This window comes from Oncorhynchus keta, chromosome 34 (genome assembly GCF_023373465.1).
Source record: "Oncorhynchus keta strain PuntledgeMale-10-30-2019 chromosome 34, Oket_V2, whole genome shotgun sequence".
In the NCBI taxonomy this organism is placed as follows: Eukaryota; Metazoa; Chordata; class Actinopteri; order Salmoniformes; family Salmonidae; genus Oncorhynchus; species Oncorhynchus keta.
The window spans coordinates 67,163,275-67,182,267 of record NC_068454.1 but is presented as its reverse complement, the minus strand read 5'-3'; the positions used below and the strand labels follow the sequence as shown (position 1 = coordinate 67,182,267).

Below are 18,993 nucleotides of genomic sequence, written 5' to 3'. Positions count from 1 at the left end.
TGGATTGAGGTTAGATTGAGGTCAGGTTAGGTTTGACCGGAGGTTGGATTGAGGTTAGATTGAGGTCAGGTTAGGTTTGACCTGAGGTTGGATTGAGGTTAGATTGAGATCAGGTTAGGTTTGACCGGAGGTTGGATTGAGGTTAGATTGAGGTCAGGTTAGGTTTGACCTGAGGTTGGATTGAGGTTAGATTGAGATCAGGTTAGGTTTGACCGGAGGTTGGATTGAGGTTAGATTGAGGTCAGACTGGTGAACTAGGTAACTAGTTACCTGAGGTCAGTCTCTGAGAACCTCCTCCGCAGCATTTCCTCTTCATCCTCCTCCTCCTGTGACTTCTGTGTGACTACAGTGGTCCTCCTCTCACCTCCTTCCTCTTTAGCCTCCTCCTCCCCTTCCCTCTGTTTACCCTGCCCTCTATGTGTACCCCCCGCTCCCCCCCCCACTTTCTCTCGCCCAACTTCCTCTTCCTCCAGCACCTCCCCCAAATGTTCATCCCCTTCCCGTGATTGGTTCCTTGATTCGGAATAGATGCGGACGTAACAGAAGCGCAAACGCGGCGCATGCAAAGCAGAAAGGAAACAAAAGAAAGGTATGTGAAACCAAACTGCAGAAATAAGGTCAACAATGAGAAAAAAATGGAACATACATAAAACAGCAAAACTCAAATAAACTAAAAGCAAAAAAACATGCATATCTGTTTCAGTTATGTTTCAACACGAGACAAACCATACAGCATCGTTTCACACTGGTATAAGTTACCAGTTATGAGCAAACCCCAACCTGGAGCAGTAGAGTTCAAACATTTAGCTCCATTTTCACCTAGGCAGAGCCAAACCTGAACTCACTGGACAGTGGGAAATAGCACAATGCTAGCTGTGTATTTTCCCCTAAAGTGAAACCAAGTGAAAACTCTTTTCATTATGGAAAATGTCTGTACTTGGCAACTTTAGTTGAAAGAAAGCTTCACAGCCTTTGGGGTTTGCCCATCCCTGGCAAGGCAGAGGTGTTGGACCTAGGGCTTCTGTCTCCCCTTGGTGTGTTGCTGCTTCCTACCTGATCTTCTGCTTTCCTCGCGGCCGTTCTGATTGGACAGACATGTAGCTCGTGCTGCTGAACCGAGAGGCACTACTGGTTCTCGACACAGCGGACACGTCGCTTACATCACTGTCCGAAGACTTGGCTGACATGTTGTCTGAACCCCGCTGACCATCCCTCCTCTGTAAAGGAGAAACACACACCACTCAGCACACAACTAAAAATAGACTTGGAAATACTACTTTGTTGTAATTATTTTGTCCTTTGTTATTTTTTTCCCCTATTGTACAGAACATTAAGGACACCTTCCTAATTATTGAGTTGCACCCCCCCTTTATCCCCCAGAACAGCCTCAATCCGTTGGACTCTACAAGGTGTCGAAAGCATTCCACAAGGATGCTGGCCAATGTTCCTTAAAAAAAAATTAGACACTGAGCAAATTTCAGGTCTGCTGAGTGTAAAATTGAACGTTGTGAAAATTCTGTGCAACTTCAAGTGAACGTTTACTTTGAACACTGAGGCTGTACCCGCTTGATGTTAGTTTTAACAGCAGTCAAGTAGGCTACTATGGCTATTTGATCATAATGTAGGCCTACCAGAGTGACCTACCATTAAAAACAGTGGAGAAAATGCATCCCATAACAGTTTAACATGCAAATAGCTGTTCTATCATTCAGTCTACAGTAACAGCCAATGTGTGGTGTTCAATGTAGGCTACATTCCATTAGATTTAAAAAACTAAAAAACATGCAGGGCTTGACAATAACCTTTATCACACAGACAAGGAGGTGACTGAAAATGTTGTTGGTTTGTTTGATGCCCATACTCCCATACCATTACTACAGAGAATCAAACAAATTATACCACCCTCTGCCTACTGCCAAAAAATACAACATTTCCCCTTTAAGACAAAAAAAGCTCTTCATCGATATATTTATCACCTTGTCAACGCGGGGATTTGAACCAGCAACCTTTCTTGCCCAACCGTAGCTACCTTAACCACTAGGATACCTGTCACCTACATAAATAAGGAATCATAGCTTTCACCTGGATTCACCTGGTCAGTCTATGTCATGGTGGTCATAATGTTTTGTACACTCAGTGTATAGTGGGGCAAAAAAGTATTTAGTCAGCCACCAATTGTGCAAGTTCTCCCACTTAAAAAGATGAGAGAGGCCTGTAATTTTCATCATAGGTACACTTCAACTATGACAGACAAGATAAGGGAAAAAAATCCAGAAAATCACATTGTTTTAATGAATTTATTTGCAAATTATGGTGGAAAATAAGTATTTGGTCAAAAACAAAAGTTTATCTCAATACTTTGTTATATACTCTTTGTTGGCAATGACAGAGGTCAAATGTTTTCTGTAAGTCTTCACAAGGTTTTCACACACTGTTGCTGGTATTTTGGCCCATTCCTCCATGCAGATCTCCTCTAGAGCAGTGATGTTTTGGGGCTGTTGCTGGGCAACACAGACTTTCAACTCCCTCCAAAGGTTTTCTATGGGGTTGAGATCTGGAGACTGGCTAGGCCACTCCAGGACCTTGAAAAGCTTCTTACGAAGCCACTCCTTCGTTGCCCGGGCAGTGTGTTTGGGATCATTGTCATGCTGAAAGACCCAGCCACGTTTCATCTTCAATGCCCTTGCTGATGGAAGGAGGTTTTCACTCACAATCTCACGATACATGGCCCCATTCATTCTTTCCTTTACACGGATCAGTCGTCCTGGTCCCTTTGCAGTTAAACAGCCCCAAAGCATGATGTTTCCACCCCCATGCTTCACAGTAGGTATGGTGTTCTTTGGATGCAACTCAGCATTCTCTGTCCTCCAAACACGACGAGTTGAGTTTTTACCAAAAAGTTATATTTTGGTTTCATCTGACCATATGACATTCCCCCAATCTTCTTCTGGATCATCCAAATGCTCTCTAGCAAACTTCAGACGGGCCTGGACATGTACTGGCTTAAAGAAGAAGTTACAGGTCTGTGAGAGCCAGAAATCTAGTTTGTTTGTAGGTGACCATTTTCCACCATAATTTACAAATAAATTCATTAAAAATCCTAAAATGTGATTTTCTGGATTTTTTTTTTCTCATTTTGTCTGTCATAGTTGAAGTGTACCTATGATTAAAATTACTTGCACAATTGGTGGCTGACTAAATACTTTTTTGCCCCACTGTATGTGATGTAGATAATAAACTATTTTGGCATAGCAGTAAGTCGTCCTGTCTTATCGTGTCCATTGTATATATCGTTTCTTTTTCGTTTTTACATATTTTTCTTCGCATATCTTTAAAAACATTTTGCTAAACCTAAGCTTCCAAATACTCTCCTGCAACTCGCCTCACCCAATGTAGCTACTTTTTCCTAAAGTATTTATATTTACTTCGGAACCGGAACCCCTCAACTGAAGCTAGCCAGCGAACCACCAGCTATGCTAGCGGTCTTCAGCTAACCGGTCATCAGCTAACCTTTAGCTCAGAAAGCTCTCGCCAGTTCGAACAACGCGACGCTAACCACAGCATAACGGACCTATTTATTTTTTATCCCCGGATTCCCACCACAAACTGAACATTTTTCAGCTGGATCTTCACAACTAGCTATCTAGCTAAACCGCAACCCCGGATGATTACTCCTGGCTAGCGTTTCCACCCACTTAGCTTGAAGCTAGCCTGGCCAGAGCACCTGTGCTTACCACCGTAGCATACTCCTGGGCTACAATACCCGGGGCAACGACCGGTCTATCGATGTCACCGCATGAAGAGGAATAAACAGACTCACCCCATCGCGACGTCCCCCAAAGGCTAACTCTCTAGCCCTTGCTATCTCCTTGCTTGCTAATTCGGCCTGCTAACTGCTAGCTTGTTTAGCCCTGGTCCGCTAACTGCTACCTTGTTTACCCCGGCCTGCTAACTGTTAGCTTGTTAGCACAGGCCTGCTAACCGTCTGCATCGCCGCGTCCCAAACACTCACTGGACCCATATGTACTTTCTATCTCTTTCCGATTTTTTATTTGTTTATACCTTCCGGAAACCTGCCTCACCCAATGTGATACGGAATCGCTATTATTTTTAATTTTTAGAACACACTCAAGAACCTCCAGAAGCTAACCAGCTAACTAGCTACATGCTATTTAGTCATTGTTAGTTTTTTAACCTGGATAACACTCGCCAGTCCAGCTTCCCTGCCCCATCCACCGCTGCCCCCTGGACACTGATCACTTGGCTACATAGCTGATGCACGCTGGACTGTCCATTAATCACGGTACTCCATTCTGCTTGTTTGTTTTATCTGTCGGCCCCGTTGCCTAGTCAACGGCATTTTACCTGCTGTTGTTGTGCTAGCTGATTAGCTGTTGTTGTCTCACCTACTGTTTTAGCTAGCTTTCCCAATTCAACACCTGTGATTACTGTATGCCTCGCTGTATGTCTCTCTCAAATGTCAATATGCCTTGTATACTGTTGCTCAGGTTAGTTATCATTGTTTTAGTTCACAATGGAGCCCCTAGTTCCACTCTTTATACCCCTGATACCTCCTTTGTCCCGCCTCCCACACATGCGGTGACCTCACCCATTACAACCAGCATGTCCAGAGATCATCACATCCCCAGTGCCTGGGCTTACCTCCGCTGTACCCGCACCCCACCATACCCCTGTCTGCGCATTATGCCCTGAATATATTCTACCATGCCCAGAAACCTGCTCCTCTTATTCTCTGTCCCCAACGCTCTAGGCGACCAGTTTTGATAGCCTTTAGCCGCACCCTCATACTACTCCTTCTCTGTTCCGCGGGTGATGTGGAGGTAAACCCAGGCCCTGCATGTCCCCAGGCACCCTCATTTGTTGACTTCTGTGATCGAAAAAGCCTTGGTTTCATGCATGTCAACATCAGAAGCCTCCTCCTTAAGTTTGTTTTACTCACTGCTTTAGCACACTCTGATTAACCCTGATGTCCTTGCCGTGTCTGAATCCTGGCTCAGGAAGGCCACCAAAAATTCAGAGATTTCCATACCCAACTATAACATCTTCCGTCAAGATAGAACTGCTAAAGGGGGAGGAGTTGCAGTCTACTGCAGAGATAGCCCGCAAAGTAATGTCATACTTTCCAGGTCCATACCCAAACAGTTCGAACTACTAATTTTGAAAATCACTCTCTCCAGAAATAAGTCTCTCACTGTTGCCGCCTGCTACCGACCCCCCTCAGCTCCCAGCTGTGCCCTGGACACCATTTGTGAATTGATCGCCCCCCATCTAGCTTCAGAGTTTGTTCTGTTAGGTGACCTAAACTGGGATATGCTTAACCTGTTACTCCTACCCCCTACTTTTTCAAACATTCTGTTAAAAATCGCGCAACATTTCAGCGCCCTGCTGCTCATGCCAGGAATATACTATATGCATATGATTAGTATGTGTGGATAGAAAACACTCAGACATTTATAAAACTGGTTAAATCACGGCTGTGACTATAACAGAACGTGCGTTTCATCGAAAAGCGCAGGAAAATCTGATGACTGAAAATGGAAATATATATCCATCCGCCACTTCAACCCATTGATAAAGGCGAACCACAATAAATGGGGCTGAGGTTGCAATACCTACAGCTTCCACACGATGTCAACAGTCTTGTCATTTGCCTAGGCTTTGTTTCTTGGTCAAACGAAGAAGAGACAAGCCATTTGTTCAAGCCTCCGACCGGATATTTTGGTTGAGATTTACCCGGACATTATTTCCAGACGGACAGCTAAAGAATATACTTTGCCTCGTGATCCATTTGATCGCTTATTAACGTTTACTAATACCTAAAGTTGCATTACAAAAGTATTTCGAAGTGTTTTGTGAAAGTTTATCGTCGACTTTTTTAATTTAAAAAAATGACGTTACGTTATAAGACGCTATTTTTTTCCGTTTATCACACAGTCTTCATAGATCGATATCTAGGCTATATATGGACCGATTTAATCGAAAAAAGACCCAATAGTGATTATGGGACATCTAGGAGTGCCAACAAAGAAGATGGTCAAAGGTAATGAATGTTTTATATTTTATTTGTGCGGTTTGTGTAGCGACGACTATGCTAATTATTTTGTTTACGTCCCCTGCTGGTCTTTTGGGGTGTTACATGCTATCAGATAATAGCTTCTCATGCTTTCGCCGAAAAGCATTTTAAAAATCTGACTTGTTGCCTGGATTCACAACGAGTGTAGCTTTAATTCATTACCCTGCATGTGTATTTTAATGAACGTTTGAGTTTTAACTAGTACTATTAGCATTTAGCGTAGCGCATTTGCATTTCCAGATGTCTAGATGGGACGCCTGCGTGTCAGGTAGGAGCAAGAGGTTAACACCCCGGCAGTCCTACAATCTAAGCTAGATGCCCCCAATCACACAAATCATCAAGGAACCCACCAGGTACAACCCCAACTCTGTAAGCAAGGGCACCCTCATAGACGTCATCCTGACCAACTGGCCCTCCAAATACACCTCTGCTGTCTTCAACCAGGATCTCAGCGATCACTGCCTCATTGCCTGTATCCGCTACGGAGCCACAGTCAAGCGACCACCCCTCATCACTGTCAAACGCGCCCTAAAACACTTCTGTGAGCAGGCCTTTCTAATCGACCTGGCCCGGGTATCCTGGAAGGACATTGAACTCATCCCGTCAGTTGAGGATGCCTGGTCATTCTTTAAAAGTAACTTCCTCACCATTTTAGATAAGCATGCTCCGTTCAAAAAATGCAGAACTAAGAACAGCCCTTGGTTCACTCCAGACCTGACTGCCCTCGACCAGCACAAAAACATCCTGTGGCGGACTGCAATAGCATTGAATAGTCCCCGCGATATGCAACTGTTCAGGGAAGTCAGGAACCAATACACGCAGTCAGTCAAGAAAGCTAAGGCCAGCTTCTTCAGGCAGAAGTTTGCATCCTGTAGCTCCAACTCCAAAAAGTTCTGGGACACTGTGAAGTCCATGGAGAACAAGAGCACCTCCTTCCAGCTGCCCACTGCACTGAGGCTAGGGAACACGGTCACCACCGACAAATCCATGATTATCGAAAACTTCAACAAGCATTTCTCAACGGCTGGCCATGCCTTCCGCCTGGCTACTCCTACCTCGGCCAACAGCTCCGGCCCCCCGCAGCTCCTCGCCCAAGCCTCTCCAGGTTCTCCTTTACCCAAATCCAGATAACAGATGTTCTGAAAGAGCTGCAAAACCTGGACCCGTATAAATCAGCTGGGCTTGACAATCTGGACCCTCTATTTCTGAAACTATCCGCCGCCATTGTCGCAACCCCTATTACCAGCCTGTTCAACCTCTCTTTCATATCGTCTGAGATCCCCAAGGATTGGAAAGCTGCTGCAGTCATCCCCCTCTTCAAAGGGGGAGACACCCTGGACCCAAACTGTTACAGACCTATATCCATTCTGCCCTGCCTATCTAAGGTCTTCGAAAGCCAAGTCAACAAACAGTCACTGACCATCTCGAATCCCACCGTACCTTCTCCGCTATGCAATCTGGTTTCCGAGCCGGTCACGGGTGCACCTCAGCCACACTCAAGGTACTAAACGACATCATAACCGCCATCGATAAAAGACAGTACTGTGCAGCAGTCTTCATCGACCTTGCCAAGGCTTTCGACTCTGTCAATCACCAGATTCTTATCGGCAGACTCAGTAGCCTCGGTTTTTCGGATGACTGCCTTGCCTGGTTCACCAATTACTTTGCAGACAGAGTTCAGTGTGTCAAATCGGAGGGCATGCTGTCCGGTCCTCTGGCAGTCTCTATGGGGGTGCCACAGGGTTCAATTCTCGGGCCGACTCTTTTCTCTGTATATATCAATGATGTTGGTCTTGCTGCGGGCGATTCCCTGATCCACCTCTACGCAGACGACACCATTCTATATACTTTCGGCCCGTCATTGGACACTGTGCTATCTAACCTCCAAACGAGCTTCAATGCCATACAACACTCCTTCCGTGGCCTCCAACTGCTCTTAAACGCTAGTAAAACCAAATGCATGCTTTTCAACCGATCGCTGCCTGCACCCGCATGCCCGACTAGCATCACCACACTGGATGGTTCCGACCTTGAATATGTGAACACCTATAAGTACCTAGGTGTCTGGCTAGACTGCAAACTCTCCTTCCAGACCCATATCAAACATCTCCAATCGAAAATCAAATCAAGAGTCGGCTTTCTATTCCGCAACAAAGCCTCCTTCACTCACGCTGCCAAGCTTACCCGAGTAAAACTGACTATCCTACCGATTCTCGACTTCTCGACTTCGGCGATGATCTACAAAATCGCTTCCAACACTCTACTCAGCAAACTGGATGCAGTTTATCACAGTGCCATCCGTTTTTTCACTAAAGCACCTTATACTACCCACCACTGCGACTTGTATGCTCTAGTCGGCTGGCCCTCGCTACATATTCGTCGCCAGACCCACTGGCTCCAGGTCATCTACAAGGCTATGCTGGGTAAAGCTCCGCCTTATCTCAGTTCACTGGTCACGATGGCAACACCCATCCGTAGCACGTGCTCCAGCAGGTGTATCTCACTGATCATCCCTAAAGCCAACACCTCATTCGGCCGCCTTTCGTTCCAGTACTCTGCTGCCTGTGACTGGAACGAATTGCAAAAATCGCTGAAGTTTGAGACTTTTATCTCCCTCACCAAATTCAAACATCAGCTATCTGAGCAGCTAACCGATCACTGCAGCTGTACATAATCTATTGGTAAATAGCCCACCCATTTTCACCTACCTCATCCCCACAGTTTTTATTTATTTACTTTTCTGCTCTTTTGCACACCAATATCTCTACCTGTACATGATCATCTGATCATTTATCACTCCAGTGTTAATCTGCAATATTGTAATTATTCGCCTACCTCCTCATGCCTTTTACACACATTGTATATAGACTCCCCTTTTTTTCTACTGTGTTATTGACTTGTTAATTGTTTACTCCATGTGTAACTCTGTGTTGTCTGTTCACACTGCTATGCTTTATCTTGGCCAGGTCGCAGTTGCAAATGAGAACTTGTTCTCAACTAGCCTACCTGGTTAAATAAAGGTGAAATAAAAAAAATATATAGATATTTTTTTTAAATAGTCTATTGCAAGGGTTATAGTCTTGTGGGGAAGGAATTTATCAAAGTTTTAATTAGAAAATTATAAGACAAAGGACAATAGAACAAACTTTCATGTGGGCAAAATCTTTGCTTTCAATGATTCGTTGGCTTTATAAGGAGATCTGTTCGTCCTAAAACAATTGTTAGCCAAAGAGCAGCTCATTCACATTCATTACGGCCAATGTTCTAGGAGGAGGACACAGAGAAATACTAGGTTATATAACCAAATAATCTTGAGCGATAGTAAATTGTTCTCTGTAAAGCCAAAAATATAAGCTAATCAAATTCATTTGGCATAAACAAGAAATGGGAAAAGGATATTTTTCTTCGTTTTTTTTTTACAGCAAGTTGGTGAACCAAGACATGATGTTAAAACAAATGAAAATAATCTGCAAAGAAAGAGATTGTATATTAAAAGCTGCTCTGTGTCCAGTTTGTTAAAATACGGTTGTAGTTCGTGGCACTCCTCACAACTAACAGAGTTGACAAATGTTTATTTTTATAGAACTATAAGTGTAATGCATGCTTAGTGTATTCCAGGGCAGTAGTTATCATTCCACACACTTAAAAGGAAGAGGATGGACATGCTTTCTCTTATAAGGCTTGGCTCAGGCTCTGGCGAGGCCCCCAGGGCTCTTTATAAACACACTACACTTACAGCAACTACAGTCTGTGTGACTCTGGACACAGTCACTGCTACATTCCATGGATTCACAGGGTCGATATAATACCTCATGTATGTACTTATACTTGTTCATGAAGCTTGCCAAATTGTGAATACTGCTGTAATGGGTGTTTGGAAACAAGTGTTTTAAATTTTTGATGTCTCGCCATGGGTTTGAGTATGATGCTGTTAACATCCTGCTCGGCTTTAAATTTGATTCCTGCGCGGGTCACATTTACTGAACATTTTCTGTGTTAGCCGTAAGTCAGTTTGTATACAAAGTGTCTACTTAATGACCATGTTATGAATAGAAAAGGAAGGAAGGGCTGGTATTGGTCTTGCCTTAAGAGTGATAGTCCTGCTTCACGTGTCCTGAACATGGATGTGTTAAAGTAACTCCAGGTCAGTTTGTTGGGAGAAATAGTGTGATGCTAACAATGTTCTACTTATGAAAAGGAAAGGAGGGCTGTGTCACTGTGTCTTGCCTTGTTGTAGTCCTGTTCCAGTCTGGAGTCGCACCCGGCCCCCTGCTTGAACTTGTTCACCTTCAGCTTCATCTGTCTGGTCCTCTCCTCCACATCTATAGCACCTAGGGAGCAGAGTGGTCAGTGGAGGTCATACTCAGGAATAGGGAAATCCTGGTTGGAAGACTCCCAGAATCACAAGGGAATCATCTGTTATCCTCCAACCAGGATTTCTGGAAAACCTGGGAATTTGGGGGAAATTCACTAATTTTTGCAACGCTACTCAGGAATAGTCTTTTGAAATGTTTTTGGGGTTCTGGTATAAAGCACTGACCGAAAAAGTCCTCACGATATCAGCAAAAAAAAAGGTTTCTACTTTGATTTAGGAATCCCGCATTACTATGATCCAAAGACTCATTCGGGTATCATTTTCACATGACAACGTTATTGTATGAAAGTGCTGCATGCAGCGTACAGAGTTAGTTCACCCAGACACCAACAGTCAGTCAGTCCATGATGTCACATAGAGCTGGAAAAATGAACAGTGGGAAAACACAAACAGCAACTTGGAAGAAATATTCCATTTCATAATGAAGGGGTTCACTTGGAGTTCACATGAAGGGTTTGAATGAAAAGTGTCAGTTATTCCGTGTCAAAATCTCAGACATGCTCTGTTGGGTCTGGAGCCCTAACTTTACTATACAACCTCTTTGCCATAGTTTATTTTACTGAATTAATTATTCATCATATTTCTTGCAAGCAGCTACCAACCTCCCAGAGCTCACATAGGCTTTGGGGGCTAAACGTGACTGTCCACATGCCACAGTGAGCATGTCAGGTCAGTCAGGTCTTTTAGGTCAGTCAGTCAGTCTATAGTGTGGGGAGTATTCAGAAAAGAGGAACACTATTCTCTATACAGTGTTCCCAATGTGGCTCCGGTCCAACAGAATACACTCGACTAGGGAATGGGTAAGGTACCATTTGGGACGGCCTCACTTCGTGATGTCAGGCAGACTACAGTAACTCTAGCCGTCTTACCTGCATCACCATTCTCTGGACACACTTTCATTCTCTCTACTTTAGATTTGTATGATGGCGGTGAGGAGAGGAAGCACAGGCGCATGAGAGAAAGAAAACACAAAAACAAAGAGCAAATGAATGTAGAAAGATAATAGATGAGACTAAATGAAGATCTCCAGGAATGATGGGAAATGAAAGGAAATGAAAGGACAGCATCCATGCTAGTTTTTCTGCAACATGTGAATATGATTTCCTGTCCATCAGCTTTATATGACAGTTCATGAGATACGACCTTATGTTGTAGAACAACAGAATGAGATGCACTTTCTGCCATCTTGGTGGCATATCAGGATTCCTAGGTTCTATTTGTACAACATGCCTCAATGAAATGTCGTCAGGGTTGAATATAGCCTAACAACAGACATGTTACAATGAACACAGTTGACATGTATGACCATGCATTCTTACATGTAAGCAAACACACACAAACTGAGTCAAATCCATCCCCTCCCCCCCAAAAAACATCTCCAACAAGCTCAATCAGCAGGGAAGAATGGACATGAGAAAGCAGGACTAGGCGGGATGAAGAAGAGGAGGAATGAGGAAGATGAGAAGGAGGTAAAAAGGGGAGGCATACAGAAGAAGGAGGGACAGACCTGAGCTGGTCCAACCTGGTGAGTCCGTGTCTTCTGGGGTCACATGACAAAACACAGACACAGACAGAGGACAGGAGATGGGAGTGAGAGGGGTGACACCATGGACAGGAAGTGATGTCACTGTGGAGGACCCTCCTTCACAGTGGCCGCCGCACAGATCGGGTGGGGGTCAGAGTGAGGGGGGGGGGGGGGCATGATGGACAGGGGGTGGCACAAAACGACAACAACAACAAGCACAGAGCACAACAACACAAACAAAATCATACACCACAACAAAGAAAGATCACACCAACACAAATTGCACTAATGGACAGCCAAGGAGAAAAGTGAAGAGAAGAGAAGGGTGCAAGGCAGGCCGGGAGCGGCTGGACTAAAAGACCTGTAGTGTTATTGAAAAACAAAGAGGGGGAAAGGTGAGCTGCTGTGTACTGTCCAGAGGAAAGAGAGCTGAAACAGTCAAGTAGAAGTTAAGGATGGGAGGAAGAGCGTTGGCGCTGACAAAGCAGACAGAAACCCTAAAAGACTTGAGGTAGAAGAGAGGCGGTGGGGGAGCCACTTGAGTCAGGGACTAATAGTCTACTGTGGAGAGACTGACAGACAGACAGACAGACAGATAGGCAGACAGCCTGGAACATAAACAACCAAAAGCAGGCAGAAAGGTGGAGGTAGGTACAAAAGAGAAAGCTACCAGTACCACAACTTTTCTTTCTTTCTCTTTCTTTCTTTCTTTCTTTCTTTCTTTCTTTCTTTCTTTCTTTCTTTCTTTCTTTCAGAAACCTTGTTGTTGTGATTGAGGCTGAGGCACAGAGAGAGTAGGCCCAACAATACCCCTGGGAATGAACAGGTTACACAACAGAGAGAGCTGGGATCGAATAGCAGCCGCTCTCCTCTCCAGAGCCTCTGTTAGCCTCCAATTAACAACCATCTCCCCCTACTCCAGTACATAATCCCACTCCTATTCCTCCACTGTGTCTTGGGAGGAAAACAGAATGTGCTGAGGTTTTGATGAGCTGTGCTTTCATCAGCCTTTCATTAATCATCCCCTGCCGTGTGCAAATCATCTTGCATAATGGAACCAAGAGAGAGAGAGAGAGAGAGAGAGAGAGATGGAGCACTCACTCCTCCTGGCTCGTCTGTGGCTTCACGCAAGCATAGTGATACACTTACTGTGTTATGCATGTAATGGTGTTGTATTTTCATGGTATTTTGGAAGATACAGTAAGACCCCATTGTGGGCTAAAAGAGATCCAAATAAAATCGGGAACAAACTGTGGCTTCACACAGCCATAGTGATTCCGCTAACTATGACAGGGCAAGCTGTGGTGGGGGTGGTTAGCCCAAAGACCATCTTCACTGAAGTGACACTGTCCACTCCTGGATGTGTGCCCACCTACCCCCCTCCTGTTCCTCTTGCCCCCTTTTTGTATGCTTCCATGTTGAAGGCTTTGGTGTACACCCCCTGGGAGACCAGCTGCAGCTATACGAGTTGTTGTCTGCATCCTAAATGGCACTCTAATCCCTACGTGGTGTACTATGTACAGTGCCTTGCAAAAGTATTCATCCCCCTTGGCATTTTTCCTATTTTGTAGCATTACAACCTGTAATTTAAATCGATTTTTATTTGTATTTCATGTAATGGACATACACAAAATAGTCCAAATTGGTGAAGTGAAATTTAAAAAATAATTTGTTCCAAACAATTATAAAAAATGAAAACTGGAAAAGTGGTGTGTACATATGTATTCACCCCTTTGCTTTGAAGCCCCTAAATAAGATCTGGTGCAACTAATTACCTTCAGAAGTTACTTGATTAGTTAAATAAAGTTCACCTGTGGGCAATCTAAGTGTCACATGATTTGTCACATGATCTCAGTATATATATACACCTGCTCTGAAAGGCCCCAGAGTCTGCAACACCACTAAGAAAGGGGCACCACCAAGCAAGAGGCACCATAAAGACCAAGGAGCTCCAAACAGGTCAGGGACAAAGTTGTGGAGAAGTACAGATCAGGATTGGGTTATAAAACAATATCAGAAACTTTGAACATCCCACGGAGCACCATTAAATCCAGTATAAAAAAATGGAAAGAATATGGCACCACAACAAACCTTCCAAGAGAGGGCCGCCCACCAACACTCACGGACCAGGCAAGGAGGGCATTAATCAGAGGCAACAAAGAGACCAAAGATAACTCTGAAGGAGCTGCAACGCTCCAAAGAGCTGGGATTTACGGAAGAGTGGCCAGAAAAAAAAACATTGCTTAAAGAAAAAAATAAGCAAACACGTTAGGTGTTCGTCAAAAGGCATGTGGAGACCCCCCAAACATATGGAAGAATGTACTCTGGTCAGATGAGACTAAAACTGAGCTTTTTGGCCATCAAGGAAAACGCTATGTCTGGCGCAAACCCAACACCTCACATCACCCTGAGAATACCATCCCCACATTGAAGCATGGTGGTGGCAGCATCATGCTGTGGGGATGTTTGTAATCAGCAGGGACTGGGAAACTGGTCAGAATTGAAGGAATGATGGATGGCGAAAAACACAAGGAAATCCTTGAGGGAAACCTGTTTCAGTCTTCCAGAGATTTGAGACTGGGACAGAGATTCACCTTTCAGCAGGACAATGACCCTTAGCAAACTGCTAAAGCAACACTCAAGTGGTTTAAGGGGAAACATTTAAATGTATTGGAATGGCCTAGTCAAAGCCAAGACCTCAATCCAATTGAAAATCTGTGGTATGACTTTAATATTCCTGTACACCAGCAGAACCCATCCAACTTGAAGGAGCTGGAACAGTTTTGCCTTGAATAATGGGCAAAAATGCCAGTGGCCAGATGTACCAAGCTTATAGAGACATACCCCAAGAGACTTGCAGCTGTAATTGCTGCAAAAGGTGGCTCTACAAAGTATTGACTTTTGGGGGGTGAATAGTTATGCACGCTCAAGTTTGTTTTTTTGTGTTATTTCTTGTTTGTTTCATGATCAAATATATGCTGCATCTTCAAAGTGGTAGGCATGTTGTGTAAATCAAATGATACAACCCCCCCAAAAAAATATATTTTAATTCCAGGTTGTATGGCAACAAAATAGGAAAAATGCCAAGGGGGTGAATACTTTCGCCAGCCACTGTAGTGAAAAGGGTGCCATGTGGGACAGAGCCGATGTGTAAGGCCAGGTGACGAGACTCTGATTATTGGCCTTAATGTGTAACACACTATAGACAACATCTGCAGTTAGGTCAATTCCGTCTTCATGAAGTTGAATAATTAAGAGAGGCATGAATAAAACAACACTGTGAGACATCTGCCTTATTCAGCTTTGATCTGATCACACCACCGTGCCAACTCAACTCACCTCACCTCATTGTCAAGTCAAGAGATACCCGCTGTAGCTGAACAAAGCGAGCAGGCAATTTTTGGCTCGTCATCAACAGCATGGTATAAGTTGTAGGTCAATGCTTGTCGTCAACAGCATGGTACAACAGCATGGTACAACAGCATGGTACAACAGCATGGTACAACAGCATGGTACAACAGCATGGTACAACAGCATGGTACAACAGCATGGTACAACAGCATGGTACAACAGCATGGTAAAAGTCCTAGGTGAACTCATCAATGGCGTACCTTACATAACACAAATAAACTCTTTAAATAATCCTCTATCTAGTCAAATGCATTAGTTGACGCATACCCAAACATTTTGGCGAGGCGCTGACTAACGGAATAGTAAGATTATGTAACAAAATATAGATAGTCATCAAATAATCATCCTTGTTTTGTTCATCTTGAGTCATATTGTCCAAACACTGACCAGTGCTTGTTGAAAGGGGTCAAAGAGTCATCACCTGACAGCATGAGCATACTGACCCACAGAGCTGTACAATACCTCTGACATTATGAGCATACTGACCCACAGATCTTTACAATACCTCTGACAGTATGAGCATACTGACCCACAGAGCTTTACAATACCTCTGACATTATGAGCATACTGACCCACAGAGCTTTACAATACCTCTGACATTATGAGCATACTGACCCACAGAGCTTTACAATACCTCTGACATTATGAGCATACTGACCCACAGAGCTTTACAATACCTCTGACATTATGAGCATACTGACCCACAGAGCTTTACAATACCTCTGACATTATGAGCATACTGACCCACAGAGCTTTACAATACCTCTGACAGTATGAGCATACTGACCCACAGAGCTTTACAATACCTCTGACAGTATGAGCATACTGACCCACAGAGCTGTACAATACCTCTGACAGTATGAGCATACTGACCCACAGAGTTATACAATACCTCTGACAGCATGAGCATACTGACCCACAGAGTTGTACAATACCTCTGACAGCATGAGCATACTGACCCACAGAGTTGTACAATACCTCTGACAGTATGAGCATACTGACCCACAGAGTTGTACAATACCTCTGACAGTATGAGCATACTGACCCACAGAGTTGTACAATACCTCTGACAGTATGAGCATACTGACCCACAGAGTTGTACAATACCTCTGACAGTATGGGCATACTGACCCACAGAGTTGTACAATACCTCTGACAGTATGAGCATACTGACCCACAGAGCTGTACAATACCTCTGACAGTATGAGCATACTGACCCAAAGAGTTGTACAATACCTCTGACAGCATGCGCATACTGACCCACAGAGCTGTACAATACCTCTGACAGTATGAGCATACTGACCCACAGAGTTGTACAATACCTCTGACAGTATGAGCATACTGACCCACAGAGTTGTACAATACCTCTGACAGTATGAGCATACTGACCCACAGAGTTGTACAATACCTCTGACAGTATGAGCATACTGACCCACAGAGTTGTACAATACCTCTGACAGTATGAGCATACTGACCCACAGAGTTGTACAATACCTCTGACAGTATGAGCATACTGACCCACAGAGTTGTACAATACCTCTGACAGTATGAGCATACTGACCCACAGAGTTGTACAATACCTCTGACAGTATGAGCATACTGACCCACAGAGTTGTACAATACCTCTGACAGTATGAGCATACTGACCCACAGAGTTGTACAATACCTCTGACAGTATGAGCATACTGACCCACAGAGTTGTACAATACCTCTGACAGTATGAGCATACTGACCCACAGAGTTGTACAATACCTCTGACAGTATGAGCATACTGACCCACAGAGTTGTACAATACCTCTGACAGTATGAGCATACTGACCCACAGAGTTGTACAATACCTCTGACAGTATGAGCATACTGACCCACAGAGTTGTACAATACCTCTGACAGTATGAGCATACTGACCCACAGAGTTGTACAATACCTCTGACAGTATGAGCATACTGACCCACAGAGTTGTACAATACCTCTGACAGTATGAGCATACTGACCCACAGAGTTGTACAATACCTCTGACAGTATGAGCATACTGACCCACAGAGTTGTACAATACCTCTGACAGTATGAGCATACTGACCCACAGAGTTGTACAATACCTCTGACAGTATGAGCATACTGACCCACAGAGTTGTACAATACCTCTGACAGTATGAGCATACTGACCCACAGAGTTGTACAATACCTCTGACAGTATGAGCATACTGACCCACAGAGTTGTACAATACCTCTGACAGTATGAGCATACTGACCCACAGAGTTGTACAATACCTCTGACAGTATGAGCATACTGACCCACAGAGTTGTACAATACCTCTGACAGTATGAGCATACTGACCCACAGAGTTGTACAATACCTCTGACAGTATGAGCATACTGACCCACAGAGTTGTACAATACCTCTGACAGTATGAGCATACTGACCCACAGAGTTGTACAATACCTCTGACAGTATGACTGCAAACATTCTATGAATCATAGTTGAATCATGATGGCTTCAGCAGAAAACATATTCATTGATTTCAGCATATTGCTACAGTCACATGTCATGCTTTCACAAAGTAGTGGGTGTATCATAATCTGTGCACTACAGAGAGAGAGAGAGAGAGAGAGAGAGAGAGAGAGAGAGAGAGAGAGAGAGAGAGAGAGAGAGAGAGAGAGAGAGAGAGAGAGAGAGAGAGAGAGAGAGAGAGAGAGAGAGAGAGAGAGAGAGAGAGAGAGAGAGAGAGAGAGAGAGAGAGAGAGAGAGAGAGAGAGAGAGAGAGAGAGAGAGAGAGAGAGAGAGAGAGAGAGAGAGAGAGAGAGAGAGAGAGAGAGAGAGAGAGAGAGAGAGAGAGAGAGAGAGAGAGACAGTGAGAGACAGAGACAGAGAGAGACAGAGAGAGAGACAGTGAGAGAGACAGAGAGACAGAGATGGAGACAGAGTGAGAGCGAGAAACAGAGAGACAGAGATAGAGAGAGAGACAGGGAGAGAGAGAGAGAGAGACAGAGAGAGAGAGAGAGAAAGAGACAGAGAGAGAAAGAGATAGAGAGAGAGAGAGTGAGAGGGACAGAGAGAAAGAGAGAGAGACAGAGATAGACTAACATTGAAGCTTCATTAAAGCTGAAGTCATTAACTACTGCCCTCACTGAGCTACATTTCAGGAAAGACGACAACACAACATTACAATCCATGACAAGCAAACTGGTGATAACTAGGAAACTACACCAAATAAAACAGTCAGTATGCAACTCTTAATTCCAATGTGTCCCAGTGTCCCATGGTGCATTTTATCAAGGTGTTAGCTAATGGATTCATGATGTATCAGTTAGAGCCGGTCTACTTTCATTCAGCAGTAAGAGAAGCTCTAATGACTATGATCATGGATAACACTTTCAGTGATGCTCATCTCATCTACCTCAAAATGATCTTCAATCAAGTTAATTGTCTCCAGAGGGCCTATATACAATTTCCATTCACACAACTCTTCCAGAAGTTCGTCCCTCACGCCCACTCAGTCACATAATAGGGGTTCATAATTGATCTACATGTAATTCTTCCATACATGGAGATTTACATGTACATACGTGTTTCCATGGATACTCAACAAA

The 18,993-nt window shown here is 44.0% G+C and overlaps 1 protein-coding gene across 18 annotated transcripts in view; it reads right to left on the bottom strand.

Annotated features, from left to right (window-relative positions):
- Positions 1-18,993, bottom strand: part of LOC118373995 (regulating synaptic membrane exocytosis protein 2-like) — a 257,928-nt gene that overhangs the window by 47,868 nt on the left and 191,067 nt on the right. For 12 of the 18 annotated variants that reach the window (XM_052494501.1, XM_052494502.1, XM_052494503.1 and 9 more), the window contains 2 exons: positions 10,322-10,425; positions 1,054-1,217 (listed from right to left, as the gene is read on the bottom strand). The exons of 4 other annotated variants lie outside the window; for them this stretch is intronic. In XM_052494501.1, coding sequence (XP_052350461.1) covers positions 1,054-1,217; positions 10,322-10,425 — 268 coding nt within the window. Of the gene's footprint in view, positions 1-270; positions 402-1,053; positions 1,218-10,321; positions 10,426-18,993 lie in introns of those variants that run through there. 2 more of the 18 variants (XM_052494516.1, XM_052494515.1) reach the window with 2 other exon arrangements.